This window comes from Poecilia reticulata, chromosome 13 (genome assembly GCF_904066995.2).
Source record: "Poecilia reticulata chromosome 13, P_reticulata-male-v2, whole genome shotgun sequence".
In the NCBI taxonomy this organism is placed as follows: Eukaryota; Metazoa; Chordata; class Actinopteri; order Cyprinodontiformes; family Poeciliidae; genus Poecilia; species Poecilia reticulata.
In genome coordinates this window covers 1,590,204-1,605,564 of record NC_088842.1, presented here as the reverse complement: position 1 = coordinate 1,605,564, position 15,361 = coordinate 1,590,204, and the positions used below count along the sequence as shown (strand labels likewise).

At 37.3% G+C, this 15,361-nt stretch overlaps 1 protein-coding gene across 2 annotated transcripts; it reads left to right on the top strand.

Moving 5' to 3' along the window:
* The first annotated feature begins 234 nt into the window (after nucleotides 1-234).
* Nucleotides 235-13,494, top strand: kcnj13 (potassium inwardly rectifying channel subfamily J member 13). 2 transcript variants are annotated; one of them, XM_008425169.3, is made up of 4 exons: nucleotides 235-1,392; nucleotides 3,943-4,180; nucleotides 4,385-4,499; nucleotides 9,651-13,494. In XM_008425169.3, exons 2-4 carry the CDS (start codon nucleotides 3,983-3,985, stop codon nucleotides 10,223-10,225), a joined length of 888 nt encoding a protein of 295 aa, XP_008423391.1. In that variant the 5' UTR covers nucleotides 235-1,392; nucleotides 3,943-3,982; the 3' UTR covers nucleotides 10,226-13,494. The 2 variants fall into 2 exon arrangements, with proteins under 2 accessions (XP_008423391.1, XP_008423390.1); XM_008425168.3 differs by having other exon boundaries at nucleotides 3,943-4,499.
* Nucleotides 13,495-15,361: the final 1,867 nt, after the last annotated feature.

Genomic DNA, 15,361 nt, shown 5'->3' with positions numbered 1-15,361 from the left:
TTTTATCATTTATATTTTTAAGGTCTTCCTGAAGGGATGATATTCTTTCTTAATTACTTTTAATGTATGTCCATCCTGAGTTTGTGTCACAACAAAAATGTAATTATGATTTCATAGTGAAAATAAAGATACCAGTTACAAGATATGGTTTTCATTCTTTACAAAGCAAAATTTTATATTTCTTAATAACATAATCTTAGTTACTTTATTATGACAGCAAGAAGTCTTCAGCTCAGTTAATCTAAGTTCAGTTAATCTAACTAGATGTGGATATTTGTGTTTGTGCCTAAGTTTCATGAGGAAAATAAACACATGCATTAGACTACAGTTGGTCACAAACTACACGTGTTATCACCCAAACTTTAAGACCTGATAACTTTACAAGAAATCAAATAGTAACAAACTAATACTGAAGTATTAACTTTTATAAGATTCGACTAATGGAGGACAAACGAACAAAGTTTGTTGTAATTTGATCAATAGAAAAGACTACAAAAATGTTAAAGTTGACCATAATTAATTAAAGTAGATCTTCAACAAACCGACGCTTAACTTTGGTTTGTTGAAGAGACAAACAATCGTCTGAGTAAAGTTGTTCAGGGGTCAAAGAGCAGTGTTGACATTTTGACATCTATCTGCTGCTTGGTATCAAGAAGGAAGGCCTCAATGATTTCTTGGTTAATATGCAACTTATCTGGCTATTACACAATCGTGTAGTAATGTTGTCAGTTGCTAATGATAATTAAAGCCTTCAGCACAATGAAGTGATTTTAAATTCTGGTCATATCTAAGAGATCACAAGACGAGACAAGAAGAAGACAAGAAAAGATCTCCTGAACGATATACCCAAATAAATAAATCCTGTTCTCAGTTCTAACAGTCTTAACATCTGTGCTCATATTTTCCTTAATACTTTAGATAACATCAGAAATCAATCCAGCTTGTGCATGTATGTACAAATGGTTAAAAATTCCAGTTTGTCACAACAATATTTATTGGACTGAATGAACTGTGACAAGGTGTTGGTCACCCCACCCCCAGCAAACACCCCCACTCAAATCCCTCTCTATCTGCTATCTTCCGGGAACACTAATAGGCTCCTTGCAGAGTAATGTGACCAGTTGAATCCTCCTGGGCCTGGAGCTCGATGCTGCACCTCACAGTGGAGTAAAGAGCAGCACGCTCAGTCACACTCAGAGACAACCTCAGCAGAGAGAAATTTTCCTCCCCCCGCACTTTTTCTGTTGGACTCCTTTTGGGATTTTGAACCCCCATTTTTCCAAGGAATCGGTGGCGCTCTCTGAATGAGCTGCAGTCCTGTGTCTGCTTAACAGAGCCAGTCTAAGGGGAACAGGTCAAAGGGCTCCAGGTTGGCCCTGAGTGCAGCTCTAGGTGAGTACGAGTCCCAGCATGATGCTGTCCTGAGGTGAGGTTCTGATACCCGGAGGGAAAGGTGCAACAATCGGTGATCAAATCAGACATGGGGATTGGTTACAGCTGAAGAGTTTTTTCTGGAGCAACACAGAGAAAGTTTGTGTGCGTTTAATCGTTGTTATCAAAGGCTGTAAAGAAAGATGTTTTCAGCTTAGTTTTTTTTTTTTTAGCTAAAACTATTTGTTGGAATCAGAGTGAACTAAGAGTTGGTAATCGACCAACAGACAGAAAACAAGTCCAAGTATTCATCTTTAAATGAGTTTAGATTGTTAGACGTCTGATGTTGCAGTTCAGACATGCTGTGAAGCGATAAAGTTAAAAATGTAGAAAACGGTGGCAGCTGATCACACATTACATAAACCTCTGCACGAGCCCAAAGTAATGAGCACCATGTCTCTGATGTGCTGCTTCACGCAATCAGAAATAACTTCAACTGCAAAAACTCTGTAGTGATACAGTCACATGAAACACTGAGTATGTTTCTGCTGGCAGACATTTTTTACTAAAAGCTGTAGATTAGTTAGTTTTGTTATATCAAAGTGATGCTGTTCTTTTGTTGTCATAGTGCTAAATCCATGGTGCAATCATTTAAAAAAACATGAAGGAGCCTTCAGGAATCCATGGTGAATCAGTTTACGTTTTAATCATTTATGTGTGATTACATTTGTATGTAAAAAATAAAGTTGTGTTTTGTGGGATACACAGTATAATTCAGAACGTCTCAAGCTCTGCAGATCTCTGCCTCAGTTAAGGTCAGAGTTCATGGTTGAACAATAAGAAAGGTAATCAGAACAGAACCACTGCTTATCAAAAAGAACTCAAAGGTCCATGTCACCTTTGAGTTCTTTACCAAAAAGTTCCTAATGATATTCATAACATTTAGAAAAATATTCTGTTGACTGATTAGATTACAGCGGGATGTGTTGGGTCCCGTTGTGGGTACTAGTACATCCACCATAAAAAAATCAGCTTTTCCTTAAAACAACATCATAATTTCAGTCCAGGAAACGCTGCAGAGATCCTCCATCTACAAGCGTGTCCATGAAGTCTTTTATCCCACACGATGATCTGTTTTATTGACGGAACCTTGAATTCTGCTCTTTACCAGAAAACCTTGTCAGGAGAATAATCTGCCATCCTAAACTGAAGCATATGATGATCAGGGTTGTCCATAATATTCTTGATTTTGTGAAGAATTTTTCTTTGCGCAATTATTCTCCAGAGTTTAATATGACCTTAATAATTATTCATTCTTGAAAACCTATCAAATGTGGCTGAATTGAAAGCAGTTCTGAAAAGTGGAGGGGTACAAAGTTCTTCCCCAGTTGCCATGTGGGATGGCAGTGACACTCACTGACATCCCACGTGTTTGGACTGGAGGCATCATCCTTTATTAGGTTGGGCCAGGCTGGTTTTCTTAGCTTTAGACATTTAAAAAATCACATCATCATTTGAAAAGTGTGTTCTCATATATTTGAAAATATAATTAATGATCTGAAACATGTAAGTCTGATCAACAAGTTCTTTCACAGCTCAGTCTGATGGTAGTCTAGAGTCATATCCTGACATCCCGTATGTAAAACAGAACTATGCTGATACTATGCTAATATCCTCATCCCCTCATAGCTGGTTCCATCAGAACTGTCTCGGTTTCAGTGGACTTGAAAGTGAGACATGTGACAATCTTGCTGAGTGTTATTCAACTATTGTTTTTTCTGGGAAGAGTAAATTTTCTAACCAAATCACTCCAGACCCAACCTAAATGCTGAAGCATGGCAACACAAGTTTTAACTTTGAAGGGTAGAAAAAGCACAATAATAAAACCTGTCAAAGACATTGAGTGGTTTTATTCATGGAATGGATGGATTTGTTATTTGTGAAGAGTCATACAGCCATGCAGGGAAAGCTCCCTGCAAGACACATTCCTACTCTGCATGTCTCTGTGTTGCTCAGACTGATTCCCAGCTGAGAGCCGCTCTAATCTCCTGGCAACAATATTGACATAGAAATAGAAACTCTGCAGAATGCAGAAGTCTAGCTGTCAGACTGTCAGGACTGCCGGCACATACATCCCATACAGCTGCTTAAATTAAACATGACTGTTCTGTACATTCAACCTAATTTAGAGAATCTGTTTTGGCCCATTTCATGAAAACAAGGACCCTAAAATCAACATGTCCACAACCGATTCCAAGGCCAGACCTGTCAAAAAGCAGCTTCAGAACAAAACATCTCGAATTTGAATATTCAATAAAAATGTAAAAATGTCTATGTTTAGTAGTTTTATTATTTTTTGCACTTTCAATTCACACCGTATCCACAAACTATGTTTACAACCATATTTATCAATAACTGGAGCAGAGCCTGAGGCTGAATGTCAGAACAATAAAGAAAGGAGCAGCTTCAGAGTGTTACTGCTGATCAGTCACGAGTTGCTCTGAAAGAACATAAATATCAAAGTTTAAAAATTATGTTACCAACATTAATTTAAATGTTTGTTTTTTTCAGGGTCAATTTCATTTGCCCTGTTTGAGATCTGCCTGCAACCATGACAACCAAAACCAACAGTAGCGTTCTGGCTGGCAAAGCGTCCTCCTACCCCTTGTTGTCTTCTCCCCCTCGTCAACGTCTAGTCACCAAAGATGGACACTGTACGCTTAATGCCCCTGCCTGCCCCTCAGACTCGTGGCGCAGGAGCTGGGGCAGAGTCTGGCTGCTGGCGCTGCAGGATTTGTGGGGACTATTGGTGAGTCTGCGCTGGAGATGGGTACTCCTCGCCTTCTGTGCATCCTTCATTGCCCACTGGCTGTTGTTTGCCTGCTTGTGGTACTTGCTGGCCCATCTCAATGGAGACCTTGCTGTGAAAAATCATGATGACCCCCCACAGGATCACGTGGTTTGCGTGAAACATATTACAAGTTTCACTGCTGCCTTCTCCTTCTCTCTTGAGACCCAGCTGACCATTGGCTATGGCACCATGTTCCCCAGTGGAGACTGTCCCAGTGCTATAGCACTGCTGGCTGTGCAGATGCTCCTGGGGCTTATGCTGGAGGCCTTCATCACAGGTACAAATTCTGACCAAAGCATGAAGAACACTCTATGCTAGACGTAGTAAACATATCTGCAGTGAGGCTGTGCTCAGGAATTAGGCATAATTTAATACTGACAAAGAACTACAGAATTCTACGCAACAAATTCAACAAAATGAGATGAATGTAAGAAAATCAACCTTAAATTGGATCTTTAAAGGTTCAAGAACATCATGTGAATTCATTAACTATGCTTTACAAAAAGTATTTACAAAAATATTTTCTCTTTTTTTATAAATACCATCTGATACTTGCAGTGTTTAAATTCTTACAGAACAGACAATGTTTCGTTTCACAAAATATTAGAATCAGTCGGGAAGCAGGTATTGAATATAATCCTTCATTTAAAGAGTATATTTTTAATCAGACATGTATTTAATTATTTTTTGAGCAACCGATTTAGTTTTGATGACAGTCGGAGTGAGACAGCGTGCTTCAGTAGTTGGTTACATGGTCCTTAATGAGTCGCAGTAAATAATGAGGCATGGACTTAAGGAAATAATATGTAAGAGACAAATGTTTATTTCTCAAATAACAAAATGTGAATGAACAGAAAAGAACAAGTAAAAATAAACATGATTGCAACCCTGGAAGGATAAGAAGGTGTAGACAACGAACGCGTGGATGGATAGTGTCAACTCTTGGAGTGAAAATCTTTTACTCTGTTTTGCAGTAGAGATCCTTGTAGAAGTGTTCATCGTGCATCCAAACAACTATACCACTCAGACAAGCATATATATATAGCTGTTATTTAGAGGTAGCAGTAAACCTGGCAGTTATGCTTCTGGACGGTGAGGAAGCCGGACTACCCAGAGTGAACCCATGCATGCAGAGGGAGAACCTGCAGACTCCACACAGAAAGACCCAGCACAGGAGAATGAGCAGCGTTAATTCAACACTTAAAGTCAATTTTCACTCTGAGCCAGTGAAGATGTGCGCAATGTTAAAGTTACACTGATGTCAGTGTTACTCCAATTTTACTCTTTTAATGACTTATAGAATAAAACCTGACTAACACTCACAATTGTTAATATATTTTTACTCTATGGAGACAAATAACACCTGGAGAGTTATTTGAAAAGGACACTTTTAGTTTTTGAGTGTTATTCTAATTAATATCCAATAGTGTAAGACCAATATACCACTGTTAATTAAATTTAAGGCTATACTCAGCATTAATCTCTATGAAGTCAGTGTCAAAAAAATTATATACCGTTTTACTATAAACCTATTCAATATTTATCCATCCATTTTCTTACACCCTTGTCCCTCAGTGGGGTCGGGAGGGGTGCAGGTGCCCAACTCCAGCTAGCGTTCCGGGCGAGAGGTGGGGTCACCCTGGACAGGTCACCAGTCTGTCGCAGGGCAACACAGAGACACACAGAGACACACAGGACACACACATTCACACCTAGGGGCAATTTGGAGAGGCCAATTAACCTAACAGTCATGTTTTTGGACTGTGGGAGGAAACCGGAGTACCCGGAGAAAACCCACCATGCACAGGGAGAACATGCAAACTCCATGCAGAAAGACCGGGGCCTAGAATCGAACTCAGAACCTTCTTGCTGCAAGGCAACAGCTCTACCAACTGCACCACTGTGCAGCCCTTTCAATATTTATATTTATTTAAATTAATATAATCAATAATATAATTAAATATATTAATTAATATAATTAAAATATTTAAATAATTCTCATATCAGTGATTCTTGAGAATAAGGACAAAACAGGTCCTATGGATAAAGCACAAAATCTGAATAAAATATACACAAAATATATATTTTTCAAATATCTGACTAAACTAACCTGGGTCATGTGAGCACAACAATGTATATTTTCCAGGTATTTGCTGAATATTTTTTATTTTAAACATTGTAGTCGGTGGATGGTGTCTTTAAAATCCCTTGTCCAGGAGCAGAACTCAATACATTATAATAGTTTAAAACAATTAAAGAAATACTAAAATTATATATTATGACAGTTAAGTATAAGTAGTCATATAAATAATAATAATAAAAGTATCAATAAATTGAATTAAAAATCATTTTTATATATTTTCCAACTCCATTGAAATTTGTCCCTAGTTTTTGTCAACACTGTCAGACACATAGACATAATATTATACATAATATTATACTATATTAATTATATTATGTCTATGGTCAGACATAAAAAGAATGTAAAAAAAAAAAAATCAGGCATTTTTGGGGGGCACCAGAACTTCTAAGGACCCCATGACCACTTTCTTTGCTAAGAGGGCTAGTTAGCTCTGGTTAGCTTGTTATTTTTTAGTCTTTTCTTCTTTTTATTCCCAAGTTGTTTGTCACAACCATGATGTGTCAACACCATAACTGACAATTTACAAAGCTTTGATGAAATTTTGTGAAATAAAAGCTTAATTTTTGGTATATTATAAAGATTTCATGGACCTGATGAGCTATATGACCTTCAGAATATCATATAAATTGAGGTATTTTGGTATTTTGTCAACTCCATCAGAGTTTTTGTGATTCTCAGTGAAATTGTTGACAAATCTCACTTAAATGTGCAATTAATTCATTTTAATATATTTTACATAAATTGCATTACTTCACATGTATCAAGTTTTTCTTTTTACTCACTAGTTTGTCACCACCTTCAGTTCTGTGTCAACTCTGTCATGCACTGTCAACTGTCAAAAAATCTAGATATTAACACTTGATTCTAACAATGAATTTAATATAAAATAGTCACATTAAAGCTGCAGGATGAAACTTTCAATATGAAAATATATTAAGTGATACAGAAGAATATCAAGATAGTATCAAAATCAAAAATTATTAAACCATAAAATGGTGTTTATGTTCTTGGGTAAACATGGTGCTTGCTTGACAACTGTGTAGATAAATAGTGGATTTGATGGCATGAGCACGGTCTGGATGTTTGTTCCACTCCAAGTATGAAAATAATGAAGGGAAAAAAGGAAAAAAGTTAGATTACAAAATTTCTGTTGAAAGTTAAATGTTCCAAGCTTTCCCTGTCTATGCAGTTAACCTACAGTCTGGACCCAGGCACAAAAATACATGGCAATAAAAGGAAGAAAAATAGTTTTCAAACAAAATCCATTTCATATATGATAAGAAACAGAAAAAGGGGAGAACGGGAACAGATGATAGTTTTTGCAAAAAAACCCCCAAAAAACACAGCATAAACCTTTCAGCTTGAGATGCAGAAACCTTGCTAGGACTTTTTCAGCCTCAGCAGGAAGGAGCAATCAGGCTGAGCATGAGAATGGTTGAAGTAAGATCACCGTCCCAGAACAGCAACAACACAGGATATGAGAATAAAGATAAAAAACTTACAACTATAAGAATGCTAACACTCAGTGCCACAGAGATGTCGAATTGACTTCGACACCCCATGGCATTTCACATCTGTCATGTGTAATACATATTTTTGACAAAAAAATAATTTCTGTCTGAAGAACCATGTTTCTTTAATATGCTGCTATGACTAGAAAATTAGAAAAAAAAATTAAATTGAGGAAACTGATTTCTCAGGCAAGGTCAAGACGTTGAAAATGGCGCTGAGAAAATTCTGATCAGTGTGGCAGGAGGTGAAAGGAGGCGGAGCTCTTCGGAGTCAACATAAGGAGGCATTTTACTCTCACTGTTGTTGAATTGACTCTCATAGAGTTCACATCCTCTGACATGCTGATTTGACACTTGGGATTTTACTGTGTACCTTTCCTGCTGCTCTTTAACCCTGCTGTAGTCCTAAGATGGGTGAAGTGGACCCTGTGTCGCTAATCTCCATTTAACACTATCTAGACACAATAAATTCTTTTAAAATCCCTTATTCATCAGAGTCACCATATATTCTCAGATAGGCATACATGTGGAATTCTATTATTATATTTCTATATCCCCAGCTTAAATAAACAACTATCCCCCATAGCAAAGAGAGAAGTGCTGAGCCCAATGACATCTTTACCAGCCACCAAAGATTCGCTGGCAAAGATTAAATTGTGTTAATCTTTATCCTAATATTGCTCCGGCATTAATTGTTCAATATTTGGAAGCATGGCCAACACGGATTGAATGGCTTTGTTCACTTTCTCCACTGCCATTGCAAAACTACAACTATAAACAGACTACAACTCTAAAACAGTGCAGAGTTAAATTTATTCTGAGAAATAAAGGTCACTGGAAGAAAAAAGAAAGAGAAATCCCAAAGGGAGCTCTGAAGGGAGATGAGAATTGAGTAGATTCGCAAAGTCTAGCACAATTCATAAACCATAAATCATAATCTGTTCACATCACATGGTTAGCTGCTCATCCAATCCTACAGTGAAAGCCTATGGTGGAGTTAACAAAAATAGGTGTTGCATATTATTGTGATGTGTTTTAGGATGTTATTAGATATATTCCTTTTTTCTCTCAATAACATGCCATTGCAAATTGTAATGCCGATATAGTTCATGTCCTTTAGGTATAAACCACCTATTCACCTGTACTGATGTGACAAACAGCATAAGGTCTATTTGACTGCACTGAAAACCAGTGGAGATGTTCATAATATAACATAGTTGGCCAAATCTTGCCAACTGCAAGCTCTGAAACTAGGCTTGTGTTACTGAGGTAAAATTAAAAAAAAAAGTTTAATTATTGGTTTTGTTTTGTCTTCGACTCTTCTAGTTATTCTGACAAAGGAATGCAGATATAGAGGAGTTTCAGTTTAGATGCATATTTCCTCATCACTTTTTGAGCAATCAAAAAAAAAAACAAGGGTAATCAATTAATTTGCCCTCTTAAAAGACATGGACTGCTACAGATTAACATTTGAACATATGTAATCAAGGTGGCAACGAAAATGTGGAAAAATGTAATAGCTCTTGTAGCTGTAAGCCTCATGAAGTTGATGGATGGGCTGCATTCCAACATGTTTGGGTTCCTAATTAGATTAAAGCAACAGTTCTTTAATCTTCCAAAAGACAATACTGTGTGGCCGAGTGCCAGATCTCCAAACTGCACAGTCACATTTTATTTAATTCAAAGACAAATCATTTAGTATACGTAACCGAACATTGCATGGCTTTGCAGTTGTTTCATGTATCCTGACCCTATCCTGACGTATCATTTTCAGGTGCATTTGTAGCCAAGATTGCTCGTCCTCAGAAGAGAGCAGGAGCCATCGAGTTCAGTCCGCAGGCAGTAGTGGGCCAACACCAGGGCCAGACGTGCCTCATGATACGAGTCACTAATCTTATTCAGCGACCTCTGGTGGACGTGAAGGTGAGTGCAGTGCTCTATGAGGAACAGGAAGGCCAGGCTCTATACCAGACCTCGCTGGACTTCCACTTGGACCATTTAGGCCAACAGCCATGCCCTTTCTTTATTTTCCCCCTTACTTTCTACCACCGACTGGACCGCCAGAGCCCTCTCCATCCTGCTCTTTGTGAAGGCACATCCAAACACTTTGAGCTGGTCATTTTCCTAACAGCATTGCAAGAGGGAACTGGTGACTCCTGCCAGAAGAGAACCTCTTACTTACGCCAAGAAATTCAATTTGACCGGCGATTTCTACCTGCCTTGGGGCTGGATGCTCGGGGCAGGTACTTAGTGAGCAAAGAGCACTTTGACACCACCCACTCCAAGGAGCCTTTGAACAAAGATTGTGTGGTACAAATCAACGGTGATGACACTGACAGGATGGAGTAAACATGATAAACAGGAGCTCCGACTTGGACAGCAGGAGGAGTCCTTTGCACATGGATATTTTGATCAGGAGATTCCAGCTAACTTTATTTTCTGACATGTAAAATAATGTCAGAAATAGGTGATCCTGTTTGTTCCCATCACTAGTTCCACCTGTGCATTTCAGTTTGAAGTCTGTGCAGCCTCTGCCTTCTTCTCCTTACCTGATTTACTTAGGTCAAAGTTTGTCCAAACTGTGCTAAGATGCAGATAAAGAAGATGCAGTGGAAGAATAAAATATTTTCTGAAGCCGCAGATAAATATAATGTCTTAATTTAGATTGGACATGTTAATGCCACAAGTGTCACATTTTCATCATCTGATCTGACTTGAGTAAGATACAACTTTTAACAAAATCATTGAACTGCTTTTGGATATGTTCACCAGTGTTAATGACAGCTGTTCCTGGTTCAAATATGTTCAAAATGAGACATTGTTCTATTGAGTTTTAAATACTTTAAAGATAAATAGAATATTTGTAGAAATAAATCTTTGTAGCTTTCACAGATTTATAATCCCTCTTCCAGATGCATTAAGAAAAGTGAGACACATCTCCAACATAGCATGCATAATAAGAATTCATCGTGAAGAGGAAGCAGGATAACAGGAATTGTTTTTCTAATAAAAAAAGAAGATTATTATAACTACATGTGATGGCTGACATGTCACACAGGCAGAGGACACTGCAGGATCTGAGTCAAGCTGGTGTGAAGTTGACCCCCTCTCTGACCTCAAAGTAAATGATATTAGTGCACAATGCTTGAGCTGGTTTGTGCAGCACATTTTTCTTGTTTGTGCCACCAGTGCCAGTTCTAGGCATGGATGCATGAGGAGGCAGGCAGATATGTGAAGGGGGCGTCATTATACATATATATTATGCTCCATGGTATTTATTAACATTGTTGACTTGTGTTTTCTTCATGGGATTGAAGTAAACTGTGCCCAACCCAACAACAACAACAACAACAAAAAACCGTATAAATGCATAAGACCTTGATGATTAAAGATGCTCTTCATCCAAGATTGAACAATCAGCAGCTCAACATTTATCTACTTGGATGGTCACTATGCAATTGTACATTTTACTCTATATTATTATATTTATTACACACACACACACACACACACACACACACACACACACACACACACACACACACATATATATATATATATATATATATATATATATATATATATATATACACACGGTATAGTATACATTAACTACATTAACATCTTGGATGGGGTAGCTTGTCAACTAATAAGAGATTTCCCTTGGGGATCAATAAAGTATATTCTACTCTATTGTATTTTATTTAAACACAGAAAAAAAATTCCAGAGGTCATCATAGGTTAACCAGCCAGTTCACATTCACAAAATAAAAAAAACAAAAAAAATGGTTAGTGCAGCTAAAATATTTTAGCACGGTTAACTGACACCAAATTTACTTGCTTTTGTAAATATGGCGGAGGCTGGTTGACCTGCAATGACCTCTGGAAACATTTAGTTATATCTTTAAAATGATAGTGGCACAAACAAGTTATTTAGCTGCACCAACATTGAACAAATGTTTGACACCAATTTCTTTTAATTTGAAGAAGTTCGGGGGCAAAGTCGCTAAGGTAGCAAGATGCAAAATTGTGCGAAGATGTAAAGATATTTATTCATTTCTGCAATTCTTCAGGTCAAATCATCTGACAGGTCAAAGTCAGAAAAACTGAGAAAGATTGCTTTTTTTTCTAAGCAACCATCCATTTATTAGTTTCTTTCCTGTTTCTCTGAACAACTGCAGATTAAGAAAACTTTGAAGTTTAGAATCATCACAGATAAATATATTTTGAGCTGTATATTAAATACATTTCTTGCATCATCAGATTTTAGTAGACTGTAAAGTATTTTCATGTATAATGTGTGTTCACAAAAATTCTATCTAAAACTAAGCTAAGCATATGGGTCTCTGCAGAAGATTTCTTAATTAGCATTAAGTACAGTTAAATCATATTTGAAAAAAAAAACGTTTTTTTGTTGTGATTTCTACTTGCAGGTTTGGATCTGTAGAGATTTCAAGTCATCTAACTCCCATTGTTCACATAGTTACTTGCATACTTACTGCATAAATGACCTAAATGTTTCTGATCATTTTGTCAAGTTTTGATGTTCTTGAGCATTAGTGTGAACTATCAAGTCTCAAAATCAGGCAAGGTGTTCACTTCAAATGTCACCAACACAAACCAGCTTTAAGCATAACATCACCACACCCATGTCTAAAGTGAGGTTTCTAACATATGAGTGACCTCCATAATTACTAATAGACAAACAGTTAATGATTTATTTGTATATCATTGATTTTAGCAGGTTATTGTCTAAAATTATACAAAGAAAACAATTTTGTACTACACTGAATTTTTCAAATGTTTTTGGAGATTTAGCCTTGAAAAATCTCCATAGTATGCTAAAGTTGCATAGTATGCTAAAGTTGTAGTATATAACTTTTATATAGATATATATGTTTTTTTTCATATTTGTTGAAACTCTGCATATTATGACAGTATGATATGAGACAAATAATCTGTGAAAAAAGCTCCTCTGCTTTCTCCTAGTTCTAACTAGAAACAACCAATCAGAACCTGGAGGAGGGTCTTAGTGCTGTCAATCATTCTACATGCTCCGCTGCTTACCACTTCCTCGCTCTCTGCTAAGCTTCAGCTTCTTCCTTACAGCAGAGCCTGCTGTGAATGCTCATACTAGTTAGCATGGCTACTGATGACGGCAGATAAACAGTTTTTCTGTAATGCAAAGTTGTTTCTCCACTATTGGCACATTTTGCAGTGTACACAAGGTTGATTGACAGCGCTAAGACACGCCTCCTGGATCTGATTGTTGTTCTTGATCAGGAGAGGTGCATTAAGTCAAGTGGCAATAGTAGCTCAGTGGGGAGGTGCAGGAGCTAGAACTTTTCAAATGACAGTTTTAACAAATATGGAAAAACATATGTTATGAAAGTTACATATTGCAGTTTTACAGTAAATTCCTTTTTAATAAATGTTGTATTTACATTATTTGATTATAACCAGATAATTTTTTTTCTATATTGTTTTAAAAGAGATAATTTAGACGCGTGTAAACGTCATTGAACCTCATGCTTTAGTGACTTTATATACACTGACTATAATGAGAAATAAACTTTTTTTAAACAAACCCAGAAATTACAAATGCTGATTCCTTTGGCCTCTGTGTCTTCATTCTGCTTTGACTCAGAATGACTAGTCAACATAGTCATTCTTGCTGAATGGCTATGTTCATTCAACAAGAATGACTGCCATTCTTGTTGAATGACTATTAAAAGTGAGAATAATTTCATTTTTTAACAGTGCTGTTTTCTGCTGGTGTTTGACTAGTGAAGCTTTTTAAGCTTTAAAATTAATAGGTTTATTCAGTTTATTTAACAGACAACACAACAGATGTTAACAGATATTAAATAAAAGAAGGATTCAAATCCAGAGACCACTGACAAGGATCAGAATTCACTAGACCCAATAACTACAGCAACCCCCAGGAGGCAGAAGAGGGAACCAGGGAGCCAAGAGGAGTTTAATTTCAGGTTGTTATCGTTTTTTTAAGGTTTTATTCACTTTCTCTGTGTGTGTGTGCTTGTGTATTTTAATGTTAGGATACATTAAAATGGAGTCAGTTTCAAAAGAATGTACAAGTGTCCAGTTAAAACAGGAGACAAACTGTGCTGGAGACCTCTGGTGGAGCCAGCTGCTCATTGTCCAAGGAGGTCAGTGCTCAGATAAGGACTGGCCAAACGTGTCAATCCAGTTGTGTACTAACTGGCTAGAGATGTTTGATGTCAAAACTGTGTTTTGGCAGTTTATTATGTGTTTATTCTGCAATGATTCAATAGTTAGAATCGTTGATTTTTGGTTGAAGTTGACAAATGATGGTGGATCAACCATCAAACAACCATTCAATCAAACCGTTGAAACTGTGTCATTGAATCAATGTTGTTTTGTGGTTGAAATCTAATGACTGAAATTACGAGGTCTGATTAATGGTTGATTTTTGGTTGAAGTCGACAAATGACGGTGGATCAACTATAAAACACACTCTAAAAAGAAAGTAGTTGAACCAACTTAATTGTATTGCTTCTGTAGGTAACAAGCAATTCAAATAAGTGCATCCAACTGAATTTATTAAATTTATCCAACTTAAGTTATTAAGTTTAACCAGTTCAATATATTATAATCATCCAACTCAATTTGTTAATTTACTTTTTAACAAATTTATTAAGTATGTTTAAGATAACAGATTTAAGTCAGTCTTACTCAAATCATTTAGTTCACTTCAAAAATGGTAAATAAACTTACATAGCACTTTTCCAGTCATTTTGACCACTGAAAGCACTTTACACTAGAGTCACATTCACTTAATGCACAGATCAGTTAGGGTTAAGTGCCCAGGGGTCACATTGACATGTGGGAGCTGGAATTGAACCGTCAACCTTCTGATCACAAGACAACTGCTCTACCCACAGAGCTACGCTGGCTTAGTAGAGAACCTGTCCCTGGTTAGCTTGAGTCATTGTGTCAGACGAGGGATACAAATGTATCAAACTTAATTATTTCAAGCAAAGTCAAAGTGCATCCAGTGTGTTTCAGCACTGGTCCTCCAAACCCTGCAAGTTTTAGGCATTTCCCTGATTCGGCACACATGATTTTAATTGATGTCTGATTAACGGGGTTTTGCTGAAATGAAAACACGCAGGTCAGTTTGCCTTGAGGACAAGGTTTGGGGAAGAACTCGTGATCTAAATGTTCAATCAATGTAAGCTGTTTTTCACACCCCTCTACACACACCCCTTTCCCCCCACCACCCACCCCTCACTTGGGCCCATCTACCCCTCAATCTCCTCCCCCTTTCCACTCTCCTCCCCTCCTGAAGCAAAGGTTGCCAAGGCCAGGAATCAAACCTGCAACAGCTGTGTCAGGGGCTAAGGCAGGGGTGGGCAACTCCAGGCCTCAAGGGCTGGTCTCCTGCAACTTTTAGATGTGTCTCTACTTCAACACACCTGAGTCAAATAATGAGGTCGTTAG

Coding starts and splice junctions, on each gene's coding strand:
- kcnj13 (XM_008425168.3), top strand. CDS start 3,983: ATGACAACCAAAACCAACAGTAGCGTTCTGGCTGGCAAAGCGTCCTCC. Junction 4,500..9,650: donor GCTGGAGGCCTTCATCACAG/GTACAAATTCTG, acceptor TATCATTTTCAG/GTGCATTTGTAGCCAAGATT.